A 26,077-nucleotide genomic window follows, 5' to 3' on the forward strand; every position below is an offset into this window, starting at 1 on the left:
TGTGTGATCATTTCATTGACCAGTTTGTACCTGCTCTGTGCAGGTATAATCCTTTTAGGCATTAAAGACCCCCAGCTGTAACATCACAATTGTGTTTTTGAGTTTTTCTGAATTTTTTTTTTTATCTTGGTGATCGACTCGTGTTATGGGAGCTTGGCGGAGTTCAGGCCGGCGGGCTGTCACCAGTGTCCGACTGAGACGAGCCTCCACCGGCGCGCTGGGCACATCGCAGCGGTGGTAAGGAAGGTGCGGGATGAACCGATGCAGTGACATAACACCACAAATATAAAAGGCCGTTCGGATCGTCAGCGAATTAGAAGAACATGGCCGATCAGGTCAGACAGCTGCACTGCTCTAAGCAGCTTTTCTTGCTAACAGTGTGATGCTAACATGACACTGACAGCCGCTGTGGACAGGTAGGTAGCTGTAGATGGAGACTTTACCACCGGAGGGAAATTTGCGTTACAGCAGCTCAGAGCTCATAGCTCAGCTCAGCTCAGAGCTAACAACAATAAATAAAAAGGCATTAAACGTAAAGTAACAGGATTAAAAATAGAAAACAAATGACAACTGAGAAAATTCAGAGATCACAAACCTCTATATCAACCGCACTCCTGTCAAAAGTAGAACATTGTGACAACAACAATATAATATATACCTTGATACATGTGTTAACATCCCCCTGTCTGGCTCATGTCACCCAGGTCAACCAGCCAGAGGAGGAGTTCTGTAGCGCTTCTTGGAGCTGCACCATGTACATTATGTCTCTAGCAGCTGATAAGCTACTTGGAGCAGCATTGGGACGCTTTCCACCACAACTATAGGCTGCTAGTTGGCTTGTTAGCAAAAGGAAAAGCAGATAGATAGATCTCAATATATAATGAACCCAGTGATTACAGCTCTTCACACTGTCAGCAACACATGTCTTGGTGATCAAGTGGCCCCAGCTGAAGTGGCTAGAGTGTTGGGTGCAAGTTACAACCCAACGGAAAAATTATAAAATACAGATTTTTGCCTTGAAATGTAGCGGTGGTAAAAGTCAAAAGTCTCCAAAACTGAATATACCTAACTACTTGAAAAATATACTTAAGTACTGTAACAAAATGCTTCTACTATGTTACTTCCCGCTACTGTATAGGGGTGTGTTTGTCAATGCAACTGATGGGTATGTGTCACTGTTTATGGACAGATCAACTGAAAACTGAATTATGCCGGGGAAGTTGAAGGCCAAAATAGTGGCAGGGCGCCACTTGCCTGTCATGGACAGAGCCAGTGACCTCACTGACGCATTTGTAGAGGTGGGTGGTGATGATGGAGGAAAAAATGGTTGTTTATTTCATAAGCTGTTTGTTCATGATACAGTATCAGTGTCATCCAATACCACAATTTTTAACAGTACATATTGATACGCTAACAAATAAAACAATGTGTCATTTTGCTCATGCATGGCGCAGGTCAAGTTTGGAAACACAACTTTTAAAACCGACGTCTATCCAAAGTCCCTCAACCCTCAGTGGAATTCAGAGTGGTTCAAGTTTGAGGTAAATGATCAGAAATTTGTCCTCGCGATGCTGATGAAAGCAGTAGTCAAACCAATTGTCAATGTTTTCTTCTGGGTGAAGGTGAATTGTTACCTTGAACTGATGTGCTCCCACCTCTTAATTTGTTTGTTTATTAATCGATTAATTTACTTTGTCTGCTTTTCGTCTTCTCTAGGTTGATGATGAGGACTTGCAGGATGAGCCATTGCAAATCACAGTGTTGGACCATGACACTTACAGTGCTAACGATGCCATAGGGAAAGTTTACATCGACATCGACCCACTGCTGTGCAGTGAGGCTGCCTCTGTGATCTCTGGCTGGTTCCCAATCTACGACACGATACATGGTACAGGAATCAACTCTTGACTATTGTCATCACTACTCCTTGTTCTTTGAGAAGCGTATGTTTTAGTTTTTCGTTTTGTCACTCCCTGAACTGTTTCCTTTCAGGTATCCGCGGAGAAATCAATGTTCTTGTCAAAGTAGACCTCTTCAACGACTTAAACCGCTTCCGGCAGTCGTCCTGCGGGGTAAAGTTCTTCTGCAGTGAGTCCTGACTGTATTTACTCTCAACAACTGTTTGCTTTGAGCTGGAATTGCATCATTGGTGGATTCGATTTTATTCCAAGTCTGATGCTTATGTTCATGATAACTTTAATCTGGACTCATAGATTAATGGATGGAAGTATTGTTGGATCCAGGAATATGGAGAACACTTTTGCATTTATTCATTTATACATGTTACTGATGTTGTACGGTGCGCTTAAATTGAATAAAACAGGGGGGAAAAAGCTATGATTCCTACATTAACGAAATACCAAACAACCAATGCAACAAACTAGCAATAGTCAGACAGCCATGGTGTGCTACTGTGACTCCGCTGATAACAGCACGTTCATATAGAAGGATGATGTTTAGAAATAAGAAAAATTAAGAGGGGATGAAAGAAGTGTTTGTTTTTTGATTAACTGCCCAGGGATTTTATACAAATTTGACAATGTTTTGTATGTGTTTGTGTGTCTCTGTGCACGCTAGCTCCATCCATCCCGCGGTGCTATCGGGCAGCGATGGTACACGGCTTTGTGGAAGAGCTGGTGGTTAATGAAGATCCAGAGTATCAGTGGATCGACCGTATTCGAACCCCTCGGGCCTCCAACGAGGCCCGCCAGCGACTCATCTCCCTCATGTCCGGTAGGAAGCCTCGTGGTCCACCTCGCAAACAAGCAACCGTGATTGTGTTTTGTATGCAAGCCCTTAGCACTACATCGGTGTGAGAGATGTCTTTCCTTCTGGCCTTTCCAGGAGAGCTGCAGAGGAAGATCGGCCTGAAGGTGCTGGAGATGGGCGGTAATGCCGTCGTGGGCTACCTGCAGTGTTTCGACCTGGAGGGAGAGTCGGGCCTGGTGGTCCGGGCCATAGGCACCGCCTGCACGCTGGACAAACTGAGCTCGGGGGCCGCCAGCAACACGCACCCAAGCACAGCCCCCGCTTCCAACGCCTGCAACTCCCCCTCGAAGGACGGCAAGGAGTGAGTATGAGGCAGCAGCACCAGCATGGATCCTGCATCTTATCTCCGTGTCGGGAGTGTAAATTACTTTCTAAGAATGGGGGTCGAATGCAATTTAAAAGTTATCTTGTCAGGATCCTCTTTAGCTGTTGCCTTGGCGACTGCTGCTCGTGTGTGTGTGTGTGTGTGTGTGTGTGTGTGTGTGTGTGTGTGTGTGTGTGTGTGTGTGTGTGTGTGTGTGTGTGTGTGTGTGTGTGTGTGTGGTGGAACAATTGTGTTTTTAGATTCTGTGTTTGTGTTAGAAATTGCTCCTGTGTGTGTCTCAGCATTTTTGATTCCCTCTTCAGTTTGAGTGACCAATTACATCCTGTGGTTAACAGCACACATCATGTCCTGAGACACACACACATGCACACACACGACCGTACCAAAGCGCCTGCTTCCCCGTCTGCGTTTATTCTGCATTTAGTCTGCTCCTGCATGGCTTTGTGTTCAGCTTGTGCATGTGATCGGTCCGTGTCTTATCGTCTCTGGCTGTCGCTCTCTGGTCTGCATCTTGCACTGTTTAACTCACCTCACATAGTAATCGGTTAGTAGTTATTTATTGTTTTTTTGTGGCTTCAGTTAATGTAGTTCCAAATAGTGATGTCCAGTGCATGTGTGCACCCGAATGGTCGTTTGTGGTTTGTTTGTCCATGTTTGTCTCTGTGTAAGACTGAGATACTTGTGTTCTCTGCTGCTTAAAGAAATGGAATATTATAAAAGGTTTGTCTTGGCTGGTTATTTATTTGTCATCTTGTTCTCTTTTTGTGTTTCATTGATGCAAACTCGTGGTCTATATACTGCCTGTGTGTGTCTCTCTTCCTCTATGGCTCGGCTACATTCGAACTGGTTTGTTCCTCGCTACGTGTGTCCAAATCGCTTCTCTCTCTTTCTCCGCGTGCTGATTGGCCCAGGTCTCCCCTGGCCCACGGATGTCGCTCCACCCACAACAGCCCAGTGCACTCGACCTGCAGCTCCCAGAGACTGTCCCAGAACTTCTCTGTCTCTGTCCCCACACTCATCTTCACTGGTATGCAGTGTCAGGGAGTCGGTTGGTGGAAACGAGATAAGAAAAGATAACGTGGAGCTAGAGGGAATATAAGATGGTTATAACAGTATTGTTGCACAGTGCCAGACGGACTTAAAAGACAATGCAGAGGAATTGACACTTGTCTTAGCTCCAATTAGTACTCAGGCCCTTTTCCCTGCGCTTTGTGTGCTAGAAAGGACCCGGTATTCAGTGCATTTCAATTGGTCTGTGGCGCAGTGCGTATGTCAGCTTCCCAGTCAGACACCCTTTTGCGTTGTTCTGCATCTTCATGGTCGTCGGGCAGGAATAAGGACATGAGATATGGTTTCTTTCCCCCCGAGAGGAGCCTGTGGTACCTTTGCTCCATCCTAGTGGGACACATGCTTCTTCTCACCCCCCACTGTGTTTGAGTCTGCTCCCCTCCTATTGTTTGGTTTTTGTTTTGTTTTCCATGTTGCTTACAGAACATGTTTTTAGTTTGATGTGGGTGTGTTTCATGTGTTGTTTCTTTCAGTTATTGCTTCATTTGCTTGCTTTTCTGTTCCGCAGTCCAGCCATCAGTAGCACCTCAAAGCACACGCCCACACACACAAGTCCAAAAATACAAGGACATGATTTAAAAAAAAAATACAAAAAAAACTTTTCAGAATACTGTACCTCATACAGAAACACACGAACATACATACACAGAGGGAGGTGGCGATTGAAGTGTATGTATATATCTATATGGTGTGTGTGTGTGTGTGTGTGTGTGTGTGTGTGTGTGTGTGTGTGTGTGTGTGAGATGTTCTCCTGGCAGGCCAGTGTTTGCGGACGACCTGCCCTTGTCCTCCGGCCCGCCCACCCCTTTCAGAACCCTCCCTACCTCCTCTTCCTCTCCTCCCCCCTTCTCTCCCTCCAAGCCATGCAGCCGCCAGTCCTCCTCATCAGACACTGACCTCAGTCTGACACCCAAAACGGGTAAGACCCGCCCCCCTCCATCCCTTCACCCCCCCCCCCCCATCCCTTCACCCCCCCCCCCCCCCCTCCACACACACCCCCTGGACTTTACTGTGGTGCTTCCTTATGGTTGTGGTTTTCATATGATCCTTCAATTTTATATATATTTTTTTGTGTGCATATATTTGTTGATTCGATTGTTTTTCTTCCATTTTCTCTATAATTTCAATTGTATTCTTTAATGTGGTGTTGTGTGTTTTACTTAGTTGTGTCCCATCTTGCCTGTTTCTCGGTTGCCTGGCATGTCTTCAGATGAGCTCCAGAAGCTGGTTGTCATTGAAAATATAACTAGCTCAGAGACTGCTTGGCTCAATGGAGCATAGTGTAAAGAGACAACTAGTCCCTGAGTGTCAATCTTGTCCGCCACCTTAACTGAAGCACTGTGTCCCACAAGGGACTGATTTTGATCTCAGGCCACACCTCAAAGAGTGGCTCTTGAGGTTAATCATTGAGTAAAAGGTAAGCTACTTGAAACACTGCCCTTAAGCAAATTTCCAAGCTTTGTTATTTATTTATTTATTTTTTACCCAGTTCAGCCATAAAAATCAGTACAGGTTCGGTATGTTAACCATCAGCCCTAAAGGAAGGCGTACAGCTGGCCAAACTCCCATCCTTTCTTCCAACTTATTTGGAAACTGTTTCTGTTTGTTACTGGCTTTCTCTTCACTCCCCTCTCTCTTACCCACTCTTCCTAATGCTGCGCTCCATTCCTCTCCTCACTCAATTTTCTCTCACCTCAACCTGTTCTCCTCTCAGTCTGCTTTTCTATTAATTCTATCCCTTTTGACATCCTCTTATATTCATTTATATCCTTCTCATTTGTCTTTCCTCCCACTCAGACTTGAGCATTTAACATTTTTAGCTTATTACCCATCTTCCTCATTGTGCTACCTTTTCTGTTCTCGATATCTCCATTTTTCTCTGTGCTCCCTCCATCTGTTTCCCACTGGACAGCGAAGCCCCCGCCACTGAGAAGGAGGCCTGGGATCTTCCTGTGCCCCAGCTCCCCCACCCTGTCCACAGACTCTCTGTCCCTTCTCAGCTCTGGGTTAGCGGGTTGTGGTCTGGGCTCTGCCCCTAGGGCCAGCACCCCACCCCTTCTCTCCTTCGTCCACTCAGACTCTTCCATGCTGAGGAAGAGTGTTTCCTTCAGTGAGGACCTGCTGCTGGCAGCCTCTGGTATAGTAGGACTGAGTGTAGGACTGCTGTGTGTAACTACGGCTCATTTAATCACAGATCCGCCCGTTCAGAGAAGCCTGCTGCCTCTACCGAGTGTATTCGTGGCACAACAGCCCATTGGGATTTTCTGTAACATTAACAACACAGTTAGCTGACTGTTCCCCACATGTTTTCCACCTCACTAGAGTTTCACCTTTTTTCTTTTGATGTTGAAAAAATTAAATGTTCTAATCCAATCCATGTGTCATTACTGCCCTGTCCCTGCAAAGAGGGGCAACATGACTTGGTTTCAGTGCAGAATTACCCACCACTAGGAATAATAACCCACCAAAGCATGTAGTGATTGATTTGTCCGGCATGCCAGCCCTTAGAGTTATCTCTCCAGGTAGAAGAGGCTATAATGGACCAGGTTTAGTCTGAGGGTAAATACGGTGTTTGTACAACTCATAGTCATAGATTGTGTAGATGCATGTGATGACTTCTGTTATGATATTAACAATATTATGAATTAATCAAGTGACAGTGTTCATGGTAATAGTCTGTGTGGTCGAAGTGATTGAAGCAGCACTCTTTCCTGTGACCAGGGATGGGCAGTGGGGGCAGCGCAGGGAAGGAGGCAGGGCCCCTGAAGACCCTCCTCCGACAACAGACTCAAACAGCTCTGGAGCAGAGGGTAGGGCAACGCACACACATGCACATATTCACATACTCCTACGAAAAGGCTTTATTGGTAAGATTCTTCACTGGTTTAAAACACGAAACACTATAAAGCTGGCACAGTGATTTGAAGGGCCTGCTGATTGCTACCATACACTCCACTATTGCTGAATTCGCAGAGGAGATATCTGGCTTCAAATCCAGGAACATCCGAGAACCTTCTAAGTAGGTGTTGACTCAGACAATAAACCAAATAAAGATTACAGAAAAGTTCTCATACTGTGGTTCCCCTTTATTATAAATGTATTGCTGCATCCACAGAAGTGATGTTTAAAACCTCTTCTCTTTGCAGACTTTCTCTAAATTAAAAAAAAAGGCAATCCACAGTCTAGACACCTGATTTGGAAATAGAACCTTTTGGAAAGCCAAGACTTGCGTGCTGATGCGGCGTTTCCTGCTAGTCGTCGATTGTTGGCAGAACAGAAGAACATGCTGATATAGCTATATATGCTATTATTTTCTTTGTGGAAGCCCACCTTCATATTTTAGCTAGGTGTTAAGAGGAGGGCTCGAGTCTGTGCAAGAGAGATTAATGCTCCCTTTCTCTGTCCTCCTAACCACTCGTGCTTCTCAGGGAGCGTCGTCCTCTGCTTTATTGTTAAACGCCAGGGTATGTTCCATCCAACGCACTGCTGTGTGGTTCTCCTGACTGTATCTCCACTTTCCCCCCTTGCACTTCCTCACCAACTGATGGCTCAGCCCAGTCTGGATCATGCTCCTCCAATCCCCCAAATCCCTCCTCTGGTGTTTGTAGATCCGAGAGGAGCAGATGGGGCCGAGCAACACGGCAGTGGCCGGTGTAGCCCTGCTGTCCTGGTTGCGTTGCCCCCACCTCACTCCAAAAGATCCACATATACTATAGTGGGGGAGGAGAGGGCTGGAAGCTTGGCGTTGACTTTCCCTCAGTTTGGGATCGTTTCCCCTTTAGGTGTGTGTGTGTGTGTGTGTGTGTGTGTGTGTGTGTGTGTGTGTGTGTGTGTGTGTGTGTGTGTGTGTGTGTGTGTGTGTGTGTGTGTGTGTGTGTGTGTGTGTGTGTGTGTGTGTGTGTGTCCTGAATTGCTTGCATCAAAAAAGTGCACCCATTTACATCTCCCGAGGTTGCACTTTGATTTGTTTATCCCGGCAAACGATGGTTTCAGCCGCCTCGCCAAATTGTAGCCCTCAATGCTCTCCAGACAGCGAGTTGGCAGTCACAATTGTGGCCAACTTACTTTCGACAAAGTACATTGAAAAGGGAGGAAACTACTGGTAGTTACACCTTCCTTCTCCCAGCCGGTTCCTCCCATACACCTGCATGGCTTATAATCATGAAGTGGTATTTACAAAAGCTCCTCCGTGTTCTTTCTTTCTAAATGCTTGTTCTAAATGTCCTTCATCTTGATCCGTGATGAACAGTCTATGAATACATGCCGGGATCCAAGTTGGGTGTCTCGGTTTCCTCTGGTTCTCTTCATATGCATGGATTTGCACATCTTCTAATTGGAGGCAACAGAACCGCTGTCTATTCACTGGACAGCGAATAGCATGACCGCCGTGACCCTGATCCTCTCACAAGGCCCTTCCTTTTTTAGTGTGATGTGTATACCTGCCGTTCCACTTTCAAATCCAAACCAACATCAGGCATTTATTCAGATATCGAAAGGATTGGATCGACTGGCAAGGCGTCCAAGAGTTTATTTTTTTATTTTATATTATTTTATAAAAAAAAAAAAAAAATTATCCAGTCCTTTCAGATCTACCAAAAAATGCTCTTGAATTGTGTCTGGTTTCACCACTCCATACAACATGTCTATGGTGGAACGGAGCAATTGGGGGAGTGCTTAACTGCATGGGGGGTTTCGACATCCCACTCAACCACGCATGACATTCCTTTCCTCGCTCTGACTCGGTAAAGCCTTCTTGGTTTACGGCAAGAGACAGAAGTGGACAGAACTTTTTGTGAGACCTTTTTAGGTGAACAAACTTAGTATAGTTTGACTGCCGTGTTTACCAAGTAGACAAAGGGAACCCAACTGAAGCCAAAGCAATCCTCTGGTCACGAGTTTGGGTATCACAATAGACCCATTTTGCTCTCAAGGCACTGTAAAATGTATTTATATGTTTATTGGAAAACATGTGGGAAATTCACAAGAACTTTTGATATGGCGTTTTCCAAAATAGCGAAACAAAGCAGAAATGTGTTACGCTCAAAGGCAGAAGTGGTACTTACTGTAGTAATGCTATAAGTTACTCTAGTGAAGCTCATCTAAGAATGTTGAAGTCATGCCATTGGGCATAAGGATGAAGAGCAGGCTTCAAGCGCCAGGGGGATGTTTGACGCCACGTTAAGCCATGCTCGATGTGGCTTTCTACCCACAGGAGTTCCCCTTCTTCACCTTGACGTGTTTCCCACCCGGGTTCCTGGTTCATGTTGGGGGAGTGGTCAGTGCACGTTCCGTCAAACTACTCGACCGCATACATAACCCCGGTAAGTCGCACGCAGATGAACACACAAACTTTATTATGTGGCTGATTCATTTGTCCTGTCAAACGACTGAATATGGACAAGGCCTTTCGATGCCGTTTCTGGTTTGCGAGTGAGTATCTCTCACAGCTACTGATGTTTTGTAAATGCTGTCCACAGATCACTGATTTTGTATAGTTTGCTCTGCAAATGGTACAGAAGTCACAAGTATTATCTGAAGAGAGCAGTTCCCTGCCAATGTTTTATAATCCATTTGAGTGTTAATGATGGGTTAAGTCAACTCCATCTATTAAATATTTTGTGAACCGGGGCCACTTTCACCCAGTATGATGTTGCTTTGTGTACTGTGTGTGTCCAACGATGGCCGTGTATATGTGTTTTGTGTTGTATGTGGTTGTTTGCGGTTGTGGTGTCCCCTGGAGGTGAGGGGTGCATGGCTGTAGTCTGCTGCTGCTTCCGCTATCTGGTTCTGTTGGCTGCGGGGGAGCCTTGTTGTACCACGTCCCATCCCTTAGTGTGGCCTCGTTGTGTCAAACAAGCTCCTCATCCCTGTCTCTGCATTATCTAGACTTTATGCATAAATACCAATGGCACATTCATAAGGATGACAATATTTTTATTGACAATATATTTTAGTGATAGTTTGTGCCAGTCAAAGATGAACTACTTTCCCTCCAAGTTTGGTTGCATGATTTCAGGAATTCTTGCCTAATTTATTTAACTTGGTTTAATGGTCTGTGACCACACTGAGTTGACACTGATTGACATTGTGGCCATTTGATTTAATTTCATCGTACTACAAGAAGGAGCAGCATGCAGAGGTCATGCATCAGCTAAACTGGAGGACTAAAACAACGGAAACCATGTTCCTATAAGCTCTTAACTTGTTTTAATCTTGAAAACACACACTTTGAAGGATTATACAGTTTATTCCCTAACTCTCAAGAAAATAATTGCTTTGAATCAACACATTTTCATGAATTGACCACTCTATTTGATCCCATGTTGTCATTGATGTTAAGTTTAAGGCACCAGTCTGTCCAATATGCTATTTATGCTTCATATCAATGAAGGAATAAACATTGGCGCAATAACTGATTGTGTCCTCTAATAAAACTGTCCCGTGCGTTCATGTGCTGACTTAAACGTTGTGGTTCATTAAACTGCTCTGAGAAGAGACCTGCTCCTCATTGCTCTGCCTTGGTGTGTTGTAGAGTTGCTAAGATCTGAATGTATTGTTGCCAGAGAGCTGCAGCATGCTCCCTCTCCCTCTGCGTAACATCTCCTAGTCTCTGTGCGAGGCCTTTGGGCTTTATTTCTCTCTTATTCTTTCTTTCTCATCACTCTTTTTTTTCTTTTCGAGGTTGTTTTTCCGAGGCCTGATGTCTGCCTGTCTTTGCACTGTGACTGTGTGGAGTGCTGTTGCCCTGTTGTGTTGTGATCGTTTGTTTGTTAGTTTGTCTCTTCTTCTTCTTCTTCTCTTTCTCTCCTCTATACTAACGGTGTGTTCTGGCCCAGCCTTGGGTAACACGCGCTCATACAAACTGCTAGACTGGAATAGTGTCACTGCAGGTATTTCCCCCCTTTTACTGCTCTCACCCACTGGAGTGATGGCAGCTCAGTGAAGTGGAACTAAATGGGAAAAGTGGCTCTGTACAATGTGCTAAGCTAATAAAGCAGACAACGAGAATAATCTATTTAAAGAAAGTGGGGAAAAAAGCCAGATCTGAGCGAAAATGTGGATTCAGTGAGCTGCCACTCTCCTGTTATCAGTGTGGATGTGTGCTGAGTTGAGCATGCGCTGTGTTGCCAGACCCCACCCCCATCCTGCACCCAACCCGCCCCGTCCCCACCCGGGGCCGCTGCCCAGCAGAGCCGCTGCCCTTCCCAACGCTGTCCCCACGCTGTTCTAACACTTCCTTGTCCAGCGTTGAGGAGGTCAAACCTGTCTAGACCAGAGCAGGTTTGGGAGGTTTACCCTGTTGTGACATACAGCCACTGGCAGGCATGTCCATCCCTAACTCTTTGGGCCGTATTCATACTGAAAAAAGAGTACGAGGGGGAACTCAGATGAATGGATGGGAAGGGAGAATGACAGGATGGGGTGGTGGTGGTGGATAGTTGAGAGAATGGAGGAAAGAGGTGAGTTCAGGGACCAACGGATTTGGTACGATATTGTATGAATGGGGACTGTATTGGTTTGTACAATCCCAATTTCATAACCAGACAAAGCTTTTTGGACTGTTGCGGTGAATGAATATGGCCCTACTCTGCCCATGAGTGTGCACGTGATCATGAGCGTGCACATAGGTGTGCCTGTGTGACATGCTGCTGCTGCTTCTGTTTTAAAGGGACCCGCTTGTGGGTCTGATGAGCCTAACCATCCGTCATTATTACTCATCTCTTTTCATTTATTTCCCTCCCTTCCCCTGCCGCTCTTTTCCATCACCCTATCTGATTCCACCTGGGGCTCCGTCAGCATGTGGCCTGCCCAGAGGGTCATGGGGTGTAGGTCAATACTCTAATGTAGCTTCCTCCTCGTCCTCCTCACTCGCTTTTCATGAACAGGGCAATGATTGACGCCCAAACCTACAAAACTGACCCATGCAATTGGGGTTTCCGTCATCCAGGCTCTTTCAAGTGGTGTAAACCAAACTGGGGTAATGTTCGGAATAGCCGAAGCCTCATGAGACTATTGAGACACACCAATGGTCTAGAATTCCTACTGTCTGTAAGGTCGATAAAGGCTTAATTCTTATAAACTTGAATTGGCATTTTGGTTCCTTGTCTCTTCAACTTGTCACCAGGTGAAGGAAACTGGAAACATTTTTTCCCTCACCAGCCGAGGTGGCTTGGCAGTTTCTGAAATTCATGAGCAATTTTTATTTTTTATTTTATTTTTATTTTAATTTTTTTATAAATCTATTTATATCTATCTATATCTAACTATTGTAGATATAAAATGTCAGCTGCACCTCTTGTTGCCAAAAACTACCAAAGTGGGTGGTGGAGCCTTTTTCAAAAGGCTCCAAATAACTTCCAGACATGGACCTGGTATGAGTCCTGTCCCATGAAAGTGCTGCGTTTTTAATGAAGGAGATAAGGAGAAGGAGGCTGTTATTAAATTTGGGTGGGGGAAAAAAAACAAAAAACAAATATGCGCTAAGGATGTCACTCGCTGTGATAATGTAACTCAACCTCTGCCTTCATCACCATCCTCACTGTCATTCTCATTTTTGCCACATTGTTTTACAAATTGAAAATTGGTTTTGTCTTGCTATGACGTAGCATTTAACCTATGTGAATCATCAGCAAAATCAAAACACTGTTTGCTGTGTTTATTTATTTGTCAATAAGTCAAGGCAGCCAGATTAATGCACAAGTCTGGAATTGTATGTGGTCATATTTTAATCGAATGTTTACATTATATTAATGATATAATCCTTCTTTTTTAGACGATTTACCTGTATTTCACACGTGTCTGTGCTGCCGTTATTCCTTATATTAAGTTATTGTGTGCCATTTAGCCGATCATAGTGTAATTCAGGAGTGTGTGTGTTTTACTCGCAGTGTGTGTGTTTTTCAGATGAGCCAGAGACTCGGGACGCGTGGTGGGAGGAGATTCGCCAGGAGATCAAGTCTCATGCCAAAGCCCTGGGTTGTCATGCAGTGGTAGGATACAGCGAGAGCACCAGCATCTGGTACGTACAAACAAAACAAAAAATAATATATACCAAAAAAAAAAGGTCTGCATCAGGAGTCCCCCAAATCCGGTGTAATCCAACACGGTCCTACTTTGAGAGCCATTTATTAAGCCCAGCTTTTAATGGAGCTCAGTTTCTGCAATGACAGTCGCTGCATTTAATTGCTGCTCGTGTCCTCCACACAGGTCTGAGTGGAAAGACCTCTCCGGATTAAATCTTTCCTCCTTTGATGTGTTTCAATGCCGCTGTAAGCAATAGACGCTAAATGTTAATTTAGATTTATTTGCAACATGGACGGACTTTGTCGAGGACAAAGTGAAGTAACGGCATCGAGCAGCGACTGGATAGACACTCTACTTAGTGTATCACTTCTAATCCGCCCGGACAAGATAATCAAATAAGAATGCTCGATGTCTAAATGTATTGTTGCTTGTTAAGTTTTGTTGTTTCTGGTTTTTAATTTCCCTCCTGCTCATCTCTGCCCAGCGAGGAAGTGTGCATTCTGTCGGCATCAGGCACAGCCGCCCTCTTGAATCCTCGTTACATGCGCGAAGGCTGCCTCGATGTCGGAAGCAGTGACAATAGGTAATAATAATAATAAAAAAAAAATATATATATATATATATATATATATTCAAAGTAAAACCTCAAGATTCTGTGTTAATTCAGTTTGATTGTGTCTAGTTGTAAGCGCTGACTCTCCCCTCTCGCTCCAGGTTCGAGGATCCGTCTCCTCCCAGCTGCGGCTTCTGTCACATCCCCTACGACGAGCTCAACATGCCCTTCCCTGCCCAGCTCACCTACTGCTGCCACTGCAGACGGCAGAAGGTGTCACATGCATTTTTGCCCTGTTGTGTCCCATCCCTATGAGGTTTAATCCTGTTTATTAAGACATTGGTTGAATGCTTTTCTTTTTGTTTGTTCTTTTTTTTTAGGTTCCCGATGTGCTGTTTACAACCATTGACTTGCCGGCAGAAGCAGCTGTCACTGGAAATGGCTGCCTCATCCAAGCCAGGTAGAAGGTTTATCAGCTTTTCTTCTTGTTATTGTGTGTGTGTGTGTGTGTGTGTGTGTGTGTGTGTGTGTGTGTGTGTGTGTGTGTGTGTGTGTGTGTGTGTGTGTGTGTGTGTGTGTGTGTGTGTGTGTGTGTGTGTGTGTGTGTGTGTGTGTGTTTTTTCATCAGCTTCTCATCGGGGACAGTTTTAATGCAAATACAACGCCAATAATGTTCCCAGGCTGTGTCGTCTCAAGAAGAAGGCGCAGGGGGAGGTTAATGCGACGGCCATCTCCAACCTGCTGCCCTTCATGGAGTACGAGCTGCACACGCAGCTGATGAACAAGCTGAAGCTGCGGAGCATGAACGCTCTGTTCGGCCTCAGGATCCAGATCAGCGTCGGGGAGAACATGCTGCTGGGCCTCGCTGTGAGTAACACTCTGTTGGTGCACGTCAGGGCTGTCGAAGGGCTCATGAAGTTTGAGTTGACGATGAATTGTCATATCAATAATTGCGATTTAGAATTAAATTGTCTTGGACACTAATAACGTTTTCACACCAAAATGAGCGGGTAAAAATGCTAAAAATAGGCGATTGACACCTCTCCCATTGCCAGGAGAAATGCAAAATTTTCTGGTGTGTCACATTCGACGTCAGGAACACGTCGGAAAAGGGGCGTGTCATGTTCCAGTATGATTGGGGGGAAAAAACAGTAGAGGAGACAACAACTTAAACATAAAACTGTAAAACTTGCGTGCGTGCGTGCGTGCGTGCGTGCGTGCGTGCGTGCGTGCGTGCGTGCGTGCGTGCGTGCGTGCGTGCGTGCGTGCGTGCGTGCGCGCGCGCGCGTGTGTCAGTCAATTGGTTCTGGTGTATAAGGTCGGTATGTCATGTCGTGGCACTTCCAAGCGGCGTAATCCTATCCGTGCCATAAATGTGATGCTTTTTCTTTTCCTCCCATAGTCGGCCACAGGTGTGTATCTGACAGCCTTGCCTACACCAGGTGGGATTCAGATCGCAGGGAAGACCCCCGGGGACCTCAGCAATGAGCAGCACATCTCCGCTATCCAGAAAAGAATCAACGACACCATCGCCAAGAGCAAAGAGCTCTACCACATAAACCCACCGGTGAGAGAAACCAGCGGCGGTAGCAACTGTGACAGTGACTCTGTGAAAGAATCTTTTCTTCCACCTGAGCCCCCCATGCAAACTTCACTGATATGATACCAGAGTTTTATTAGTTACAAGAAGGTCAATACAGTTTTTAAGTCTGTATTTAACACAAACATCCCAGATGTCAGACCTTCTGTCACACTTAATAACACTTAATGCAGGAAATAGCGTTGTAGAATTGACCTGCTGGCTGAGTATATATGTGGACAGCTTATTGTGTATATGTTATTTATAATGTATGGGGCTGGGTATAAAAAAATTATGCAACAATTTTCCGTTTAAATTAAATATGACCATATTCACAAATGAAATGAGATATTCAATTTCTGTATTAGACTGAATTTGTTTGTGAAATAATTTTGTACAGCACGTCAGGTGGTATATTGAAAGGTTGGTAGCGATTACATGTAGATATAGAATCTTATTGTGAGCCGATCGTGAGATCCTGATCAATACCCAGCCCCAATACTGTATGTAGATATTTAACCTAGTGGCTTTTGAGTAATTAATGCAGCACCGCATTCATATTATAATAGAATCTTGGCTGAGCACATATTTAAGTGTAAATTATCTTTTTTTCTTTTCTTCTTTTTTTTTTCTTTTTTTTGCAACATGAATTTATCCCCCTTTTTTCTCCCTGATCATTAAAGAAATTATTTGCCCTGGACCCAGAGGTGTTCCACGGCATAAACATGGTACTGAGCATGTCCAGTTTCGGCTGTGAGGCACATCTACGCATGACCAATATCTCACTCTTTTATTTATTTATTTATTTGTTTACTTATTTAACCCCAGTTTGACACCAGCTTTACTCTTTGTAACGCTCTTTTATTTTGGGGGGTTGGTGACGGGGTGCAGCGAGTGTCAAAGCCACTCGAGACTCATCTGAAGAGCAACCCACTCAAAACAATAACTCAAACCTCTGGGTCTGTCCCATGACTTTTTAATACAACCATCTACCTTTCCCACTTCAAACTCTCACCCATGTATGTTTCTGTGGTGTGTCCTTGGTGGCCCCCACTCATCCTCTTTCAGATCCATATTCCTTGTCCAGCAGCTGGTGTGTGGCTAACACTGCGGCTGATTGCGTTGTGAGATATTAACACAGTGAACTTGCTAGTTTTCGCGGTCTCACCGGAGGTGGGATGTACCACGGGAGAGCGGGGGGTGGAGCGATGTGCACTTGTGAGCGGTGTCACTTGGCTTCACTTTGCCTCGCCGTCTCTTAGCGCCTCCAGGAGCTGACGGAGGAGGCGGTGGGCTCTCCCATCCCCGAGCCGAGGCAGCGCTCCCGACTGTTACGCTCCCAATCGGAGAGCTCCGATGAGCTGTCCGAGCTGGACCTGTCGCACGGCAAGAAGGACGCCTTCGTGCTGGAGGTGGGTCGGAGGGTAGCGCCAAAAAAATGAGATGAGATAGTTTAGAAAGACAGATACAGTACAGGTCCAAAGTTTGGACACACCTACTCATTCAAGGGTTTTTCTTTGTTTTTACCATTTTCTACATTGCAGAATAATAGTGAAGGCATCAAAACTATGCAATAACACGTAAGGAATTATGTAGGAACCAAAAAGGTGTTCCTGGTGCATTCCAAGATTGTGAATCTAGAAAATTAACCGTGTCCCCAATTGTTTGTTTTAATCTTCAATGCCAATAAATGTCTCTTCAGCAATAGAAGACATGCACTATTACAATATTTATTTTATACAGCTATTATAGTGGCATAAAATAAATTAATCGCAAAAAAGTAATCGACGGCTCATGAAATATAGTGTATTTACAATAAAATAAAGATTGAAAGAAATTGATAAAATTAAGCATTGTACAATGTAGAATTCATTAATATTAATGATTATAATAAGAACAAGAAGAATAAATGGAGCAATGACAAGAGGGTCCTCTCCCCACATTCTGTAGGCTCGGACCCTAATGACAGGAGCATATTTATTTATGGGAATTCTAATGTTATGCTTTGGATCTGTGGCTGAATAACTGTCTCATTCTGTGTCAGATTGATGACACGGATGCTGTGGAGGACATCCACTCTCTGCTCACCGACGCTCCGACCCCGGCGGGTACGTACAGTTCTCTACAGCTACTGTACTCAACCAGACAACCATCAACCCAACCTTGTTGGGGTTGAGAGGGATAATCAGGGATAATGTGCTGCCAGACGCTCAGTGTCTGCAAAGAATGATTTAGTTATCTTTTTATCATCAATTCATTAAGACTACAGGGTCCTTGAGGTGCATGAAGTACTGGAATACCTCGAAAATAGCCCATTTTGCGCTGAAGTGCTTGAAATGTCCTGATAATTGAGATCACTGAAAACCTGTGATATTCTCGTAGTTTATTAAGATCGTAACGTAATAATCTTATGCCTGATTCGCTTTTAGGACATCGATTATGCCAAAGAAATGTCATTTTAATCCAGCATGGTTGGAAATAGACACTTATAATAGTAGATGACAATGACATTAATCATGTATACAGTATATAAAAATTAATAGACAATGACACAAAGATCATATTTTAATTAATAAATATCACATTGAAAGTTTATTATATCTTGCGTTATGTCCTTGAAAATGAAATTGCGCTTAAAAAAAAAAAAAGGATGAAAGTCCTTGAATTAAATTTTGTAATGCAATTCATTGTTTCCCAATATGACCGTACCTGCATTGACTATACAATGTGACTGAAAGATGATTTTGATTTATACCCCAGCACCACTGTTTGTCTCTCTAACAAGCCCTGTTCCCTTTCCAGGTTTCTACAGCTGTAACACTGAGATCATGCCTGGGATTTACAACTGGACCTCGGGGCTACAGGTCACTCTCCGAAATGACATGTCATCATAGCCCTCAAAAGCCTGATCTCCTCCTCCCAGTGTAGCTGCTCTCCAGCCTCGCTAACCTCCCTCTCTGTTGTCCAGATGTTTACCTCGGTGCGGGTCTTCAGGTTGAGCAACGTCAATCTCACCAATCAAAGCCTCAACAAGATCTTCACCGACCTCTGTGAAAACCTGCTGAAGGTACGAGCTGCTCACGACTGCAGAGTCAGATTTATTTGTTTATTAAATAGTTTTTTGTTTTTTTATTTCTGCTGTGCAAAGCATATTCCATATGAGATGTCGAAAAATGTTAAGTCTGAGGTATTATTTGGGGTGTGTGTTTCTGTAATAAAAAACGATTAAATAATGAATTATATTAAACATGAGTAATGATTAAATGTGACGATGATCGTTGATATTTCTTTGCGCTGCAGAGTTTATACTTCAAGCTGCGCTCCATGATCCCCTGCTGTCTCTGTCATCTTAACTTCACCGTGGCGGTGCCGGAGGAGGAGCTCATACAGGTGACGCAGGTTCAGCCGGAAACGCGCCTCGCTTTTGAGAGTCGCAGCCGAAAACATGGCCCTCGCTGTGCACGCCTGCTCGCTCAGACGCTCTGTGTCCCCGCTAGGTCGCAGTGACAGCGGTTGCCATGAGTTTCGATAAAGATCAGGCTCAGGAAAAGCCCGGCGACAAGGCTGTCTCCAAAGGTCAGTTTGGACGCAGCTCGGCGGCTTGAAACGGGGATGGTGATAAATAAGTTGTTTCGTTGTACGAAGGTTTTTTTTTTTTTAAACCGTAGCTCTTACTTTCGATAACTGGGATTCGCTTCATCTCCATCACAGGTGGCGAAGCCGAGGAGCAGCTGCAGTTTCCTCTTGAGCTTTGTGCAGAGTCATCTTCTACCAATAACTACCCACCAGCCAAAATCTCAGGTACCCCTCCGTCCCCTGGCGCTGCTCGTCTGTCCTCATCCCCCCTTCATACTCCTTCACTAACAGGAAGTGCCTCTTCCCCCATAGCCACCTCAGGCACTGTATCGTTATTCACTCCGGCTGCAAAACTCTGCCAAAACCACCTGCTAATGGTGTCTCCAGCAGGTAAACAGGGCTGACTCCTACACCAGTGTTGTGCCGTAATACAAGGGTGTCCAACTCCTTAAGTTAACTCATACAGTTGGAATCAAGCCTATTCAATTACTTATGTTTTATTTTTCTTCTTCTTATTATTTTTTATTTTTTTCAACCTGCTCTCACGTCATGTCTTCACCATAACTTCAACAGGTTTCATTTTATGAATTTTGTTTCATTTTTGAACAAGATTGGGCAAAAGTTAAAACAAACAAAAAAATAAAAAAATTCTGTTTCTCCAAATCAGGTGCAGTAGCTGAAGTTGACAAAAGTAAAGTATATAAAATCATAATTCGACACCCCTGCATTAATGCATTTAGATGTTCCTTCCGGGAGCACAGATTCCTGTGGTGTAAGGATGGCTGTTGGTGCTGTTTTGGAAGGAATACGTTTTTAAGCGTGGCAGCCGTCCTTCCACATTCCACACCCACATTAGTCAGGGCCTGGACACAGGAGCTAGCCCCCCTAGCGACACTGTGTGTGTGATGTGTATGTGTGTCCATTTCCCATTTTTGAGCTATTTACATATATTTGACAATTTAATTTTGATTTAATTTTGTTTTTATTCTTTAATCCTCCCATTAATTAATTAATTAATTAATTAATTTTAAAAGTTATTTGTTTGTTTAATCATCTATTTATTTATTCTATTTTATCATGTATTGATTAAAAAATTCTGACGGTTACGATGAATGGTCTGCAGTGTAACGCACCAAGTTTATGTACCTGGTGGAATATCCTGATTCTCACTTCATAATGTGTGTATGTGTGTGTGTGTGTGTGTGTGTGTGTGTGTGTGTGTGTGTGTCTGTGTCTTTCTGCCTGTCTGTCTGTCTGTCTCTCTGTCTTTCTCTCTCTCTCAGGGGTCCCGGAGTGTGCCAACATCTCATCCAGAGGTGAGCCCCCCCCCCACCATGACTTACTATACAGCCCTGTTTTGATTTCTCATCCTTATGTCTCTGGGATAAGTGACCTGCACCACCTCCGAACCTCATCCTCTTATGTTCTTTTTCTTCTTTTGTTCATGTTTTATTATTATTATTCTTTTTTGTTGGTTTGTTTGTCGTCTTGTGTTGTTTCTTTCCTTTGTTGTGCGTATGTGCGCTCTCGTGTTGCGCGCGTGTGTGTGTGTGTGTGTGTGTGTGTGTGCGCGTGTGTGTGTGTGTTCTCTCCAGCTCCTTCCGTTGATTACGGTTCCTTTGCAGACAGATGCAGCACCTGGCTAGAGCTGCTTAGGCTGAAAGCTCACACCATAAGACGAGGATCAGTTAAGACAAGTAGGAGGACACAGTCTCTAGCACACTCTGGTGACCAACCATGACAATACAATCAAGTCTCTCTCTCTCTCTCACACACACACACACACACACACACACACACACACACACACACACACACACACACAAACACAGACACACACACGCTCTGTCTCATAGCAACACTCAGACACCCCTCCCTGCATGCCGCTGAGGGGGTGGGCGTGGCATCCTAAATCCAGCGCCAGCTTATTAGCTCGAGTGTGAAAGTTGACGTAGGGATCCCTAGAGCAGGGAATTTGATTTTCCCCACCCGCTGTGACAGACTGTCACTCGCTGATGACACGTGAAGGAATTGGACTGGAAATGTGGCTCAACCCGTCGGGATCACGTCGTCTCCACCATGAAAGTCATTTCAGAATCCTCAAACATGAAAGCAAGTGTATTCTGATTCATACCGTGGGCTCATTATTTTTGTGATAATGACCAGCTGTCTGTACATTATCACACTTGTTACACAGCTAATTTCTCAATAAGTAATACATTGAGACGGAATAGTGATTTGAAATGATTTTAGAGCGGGTGTGGCTGCTTGAAGAGCTTCGGCAAAGAGAATAGTCGACGACAGCGTAGATAACTATTCGGAGGAAGAAAAATGTTGCCCGACGTAAAACGAACATATCTCCTGTTACAGTGGTACCTCGACTTACGACTGTAATTGGTTCTATAAGAACGGTCGTATGTTAAAACAGTCGTATGTCCAAGCAATTTTTCCCATATAAATGATGAAATCATGAGGGGTGAAAATAAACAACATACACAGAATAAACACAGTAAATATGAAAAAAATATCCATAAGCCACAAACTACGTGCACACACCATGTAGGTCGCCCGCTGACTGGCTGCTGACTGACTGCTGACTGACTGCTGACTGACTGCTGACTGACTGCTGACTGGCTGCTGACTGACTGCTGACTGGCTGCTGACTGGCTGCTGACTGGCTGCTGACTGGCCGCCCACACGCCAACTGCAAATTTCCACGGTTGTATCTTGGAGCAGTCGGTCGCGAGTAGATACAAATTTTCGCGACTATCGCTGCTCGTATCTTGGATTAGTCGTAAGTAGATGCAGTCGTAAGTGGAGGGACCACTGTACTAATGTGAAATCGGACACATCTGCGTTCGTCTCTTCAAGTCTTATATCGTAGTTTCTGTGCAGCACCCCTCGCTAGTGTTAGCATGAGCCCGGTAGCGCTGTGGTGCAAGGGACAGGAATCCAGACAGAGACTCGGTTGCCATGACAACGGTCAATATTTACAGAAAGCGTGCGCCGTCCAGAAAAACCGACCGCTCACGGGCGCCGTCGACCAATCGGAATGGAGCATTCCACGGAGCCGTGTAATAAGTAGTCATTCATCTCTCTGGAAGCTAAAACAAAGCCCTGCTGAATCCACGACGCGGTGCTGAAGCCAACGCCGCGTTTTTGATCACGTGGCGGTTGAAGCCCAAGCGGCGGCGACGACCCGGCAGCCGCGGCTGGAAACATCTTTCACACTCTCGCTCGTGTCCATGTGCCAGCACAGCTGCTCGTTGCCCCCCCCGCCCCCCAAAAGGCAAATAGACTGTTCACACCAGTAAACACACACAGCTGTGCCCAGGTCTCTCTGTCTGTCTGCAGACACTGTCTGTCCGTCTTGACTGCATGAAGTGCATGGCAGAGCAGTTATTTTGGGTTTTTTTTAATTCACTGACGTCGCGGTCGCTCTGTTGCACGTTGACTCACAAACGTGTGTTGATACGACAGCCGTGGTGTTGGTGGTGTCGTCGTCGTCGTCGTCCTGCAAAGGTGTGGCGCTTCACACGGGCTCTGTTTTGGATTCCGACACCACCATACAGTTCTTCCCCGCTTCATAGTTCATTTGGTGTTATTTAGGAAGGTTCCCACACCCCCATCTCCCCTCGGCGTCTCCGCTCCCTCTCTCCCCGCCTCTCACCGTCCTCCCTGTCTCGCACCTCCCCCCGGCGCCGTCTCGCCTCCTGCAGTCTCGTCGTCGGAGCGCTGCAGCCCGCTGCCCGAGGGCCGCTCGCGCTCGCTGCGCTCCAACCGCTCCTTCGGCGGCGGCTCGGTCACCGTGGTGAAGATGACGCCGCTCTCCTTCCTCCCCGGGACGCGCATCATCAAGTACCTCGGCATCATCAACATGTTCTTCATCCGGGAGACCACGTCGCTGCGGGAGGTAGGCCACGCCCAGGGAGCTGTGGGAGCAAGACCTAGGAAAGCCCGTCCGGCGGCTTTTTGTCGCCGGGAGGCGGCGCCGCGGCGCTCTTCTGTCTGGTGTCTCCCAATCAGAAAGCTGCTCAAACTCCAGCAAAGAACAAGGAAGCTAGAAACACCTCAGGGCAAGTCTCGTGGCTGCGCTGCCTTCCAGTAGGGATGTAAGGGTATCAAATTTCACAGTACGGTACGGTATCTACCGAAATAGCGCGGTAGACGGTATTTCACGGTATTCATTTCCCCCCCTTGGTTTTCTGTATATCCAATTAAAAAATTGTTTGTGTAAAAAAAATAATAATAATTTAAATAAAATTTAAAAAAAAAACACAAACATGGGAAAGCCTGACGCAGGGGAGGGCTCTGATATTCACACATCCACTGCTTTGCGCCAATATTACGACACGCCGCTCCACGTGACGTGTGAGCGCGTGGTAACAAGTGTAAACAAAGATGGAGGGACGCGGCGCTTTGGGAGGTGACTCGTCAGACTGATCATTACAACATTTGGCATGAGGTGAATTAAAGTTTACATCTTCAACCTTGCAGCATAAATGTACACCCGGCACGGTGCCGGGGGGGGGCGGGGGGGGGCTTCCGGCTCAGAGCCGTGGTGGGTTGATGCCGCGGTGTAGCGTCACAGCACTACCTTCCAGCGCGTCACAGAGTTGATTTGAAGACGCCGCTCGTCGTCTGCGAATCCCTCTGCGGCTCCGACCGTGAGAGCCCGTCGCCCTGAGCGAGCCTCACTGTGCCTGGGGGGAAGACAGCAGACAGAAGCAGGGTGTAGTGAGCTCTGCATGCCATGTCAGAGGACGCGTCCGTTTCCCCCCTGCGTGAGCCGCGGACAGGCCCACGTTGCCCTTTTGAGTGTTTTTTTTATTTTTTTTATTTTTTTGGTTTTCTTATTTCACCGTAGGAGGGCGGCGTGAGCGGCTTCCTCCACTCGTTCATCGCGGAGGTGTTCGCAATGGTGCGAGCTCACGTCGCGGCGCTAGGCGGCAACGCCGTGGTCTCCTACAGCATGAAGGAGTGTGTGTTCATGGAAAACCCCAACAAGAATCAGGTAGGCACGCCATCAAAGCGTGTTTTAACGGTCATACATGTGCGATGGCCGCGGTTGTTTCCCTGATGCCGCTCTCGCCCCTCAAGGCTCAGTGTCTCATCAACGTGAGCGGCGACGCCGTCGTCTTTGTCCACGACGCGGAGCAGGAGGCCACGCCCCCTCTGGCCAACAGCAGACAGACCTGCGGCGCCGCGGACGGCACCACCTGACACGCGCACACACGCACACACGCACACACACACACACACACACACACCCTGAACTAAAGGAATGCACATTCACACTCTTACCCCTGCACACTCTCGGAGTCGCGCCGTCCTAATCCCGAAATACAATATGATTAATTTCTGCCTTAATGATCTCTCCAAAAAGTTCCAAAGGTCAGGACTGAAGTATTTTGGACAATGTGTCACCAAGGAGACACGGTTTCTTCTTTGGCTTTTTCAGGTTTTTGAAGATGCATTTGTGTAGATGCACTGGGGCGTGTGCGTGCGTGCATGTGTGTGAATTCAGCCGTCAAAGTAACTTTTGCCTCTGTATTAAATGCGTCCATAAAAGGCCCCAAAGTTCGAATGCCATATACATAGTTTTTTTTTTCTGTGGGTGGCGTCGGTGTTTGTTTTATCGGCGATGTTTTAGGCAGCTTTAACAGCTCTTTGTCCATCCAACTACGAGTCACCAAATTGGCGAGCTGAAAGGGACTCAGGTGTGCTCTTTGATAGAGGATTTAAATCTGACATTTTTGTAGTGTTGACTCTATTTTATGGTCTGATTCACAGATGAAAGAAAACTGACAAATCCATGCCGCCATTTTACTACTATTACTTCACAATTAATCGCTCGGCAACATTGTGGACTTGAATGGCCGTCTAACTCCCGACAACTGACGCTAACAGCGGAAAGTCAGTGGTAGACATGCGGTTTGTTTTTATGTAAACCTGCCATTATGTTGCTCGCTCATTACTTGACATAAGATCACTTGTAGAAATTTGATTTATTTTTTATAGTTGTCTACTTTCCACTACAATGGAATGATATTCATGCCTTTATTCACCCATGTCTGGAATAAATGGGTGGAGGGGTTTAAGTGGAGCAAATATAGTCTTAGCCATGTAATATTGCCTTTATGTTGTGTACCACCAGAATTAATTATTTCGTAGAGTAATAAACTGAAGATGACCCTGCGGCGGGAGGAGTAAAAACCGGCTGATTTTAGGTGCACATTTCACCTCTCTGTGTAGTCAGGACTTGCATCTTCAGGATCCAATCATCTCTCCCAAATCAGACTTGAACTAGAAGGGCGAACATGGAAACGGCAGCATATATTGGTGTCTAAATTTCCCGTGTTCCGACTGACTGCGCTGTCGTATACTACTGAACTGTCCACCTGTCAACATTTATCTACAATGCTGGAAAGATATACGACAACATCTTCTAGTGTAGGTGCCACGAGAAAATGTTTTTGTTTAAAAAAAAAAAATAATAATAAAATAAGTAAAGTAAAATAAAATCATAGTATTTTTGTTACATGAAATTATATTGGTGAACTTACTGCTCATTTTGCATGTGCAATGAAGTCCTAATATTTTGACTCATATTGTGTCAGTACTCTAGTAGCGGTACTCTGATCTATTATACCAGTTTGTGATCAGTATCTTATCTTTGTTTTCAAAACTTGAATGTACATACTTTAGACCCTGTTGCTTTGTGTCTAACAGCATGCGGATTACAGACCTACTATTATTGCCATGATTTGGTATCGTTGCCTCAAGTCTTGCACAATAAATTCATTTGAAACCACATGATTTGTCCTGTTGTAATTACTAATCACATACAACAAATATAACTATATAACCAATTAACTAATATAACTAACTAATCCTAATTCCATTAAGTGCCAACAACGACCAGGGATATGGATTATGTGGTGAGATGGCCCCGCGGAAGTGCAAAAATTAGGCTACGCGGAGGCCCGTGGAGCGTAGCACGGCCGCTAGGTGGCGCCACTGTTCAAGTTCAACAAACAACAGGCGGCTGGCTGACGGTGGCTAACGCTAACTGCTGCTCCGCTCTCGTTTTATACGCAGGCGCTTCAAATGTTGGGATCACTTCAGACGATGGCGACGCAACGTAAAGTTCCTAAATCCAGACCGAGCAGACACCGTCATG

The 26,077-nt window shown here is 45.4% G+C and overlaps 1 protein-coding gene across 9 annotated transcripts; it reads left to right on the top strand.

Moving 5' to 3' along the window:
- c2cd5 (C2 calcium dependent domain containing 5) lies at positions 1 to 25,701 on the top strand. 9 transcript variants are annotated; one of them, XM_080002683.1, is made up of 30 exons: positions 1 to 246; positions 1,190 to 1,298; positions 1,455 to 1,541; positions 1,717 to 1,888; positions 1,993 to 2,088; positions 2,578 to 2,733; positions 2,845 to 3,070; positions 4,906 to 5,081; positions 6,075 to 6,299; positions 6,884 to 6,972; positions 9,375 to 9,483; positions 13,067 to 13,181; positions 13,671 to 13,769; positions 13,901 to 14,012; positions 14,120 to 14,199; positions 14,420 to 14,606; positions 15,142 to 15,306; positions 16,002 to 16,046; positions 16,581 to 16,730; positions 17,363 to 17,426; positions 18,121 to 18,182; positions 18,287 to 18,385; positions 18,619 to 18,708; positions 18,816 to 18,894; positions 19,030 to 19,119; positions 20,178 to 20,210; positions 20,490 to 20,591; positions 22,614 to 22,807; positions 23,762 to 23,908; positions 23,995 to 25,701. In XM_080002683.1, exons 2-30 carry the CDS (start codon positions 1,209 to 1,211, stop codon positions 24,115 to 24,117), a joined length of 3,462 nt encoding a protein of 1,153 aa, XP_079858809.1. In that variant the 5' UTR covers positions 1 to 246; positions 1,190 to 1,208; the 3' UTR covers positions 24,118 to 25,701. The 9 variants fall into 9 exon arrangements, with proteins under 9 accessions (XP_079858809.1, XP_079858810.1, XP_079858813.1 ...); XM_080002684.1 differs by having other exon boundaries at positions 4,921 to 5,081; XM_080002687.1 differs by lacking the exon at positions 20,490 to 20,591.
- The last annotated feature ends 376 nt before the right edge of the window (positions 25,702 to 26,077 follow it).

This window comes from Zeus faber (genome assembly GCF_960531495.2).
Source record: "Zeus faber genome assembly, chromosome: 6".
Lineage (NCBI taxonomy): Eukaryota > Metazoa > Chordata > Actinopteri > Zeiformes > Zeidae > Zeus > Zeus faber.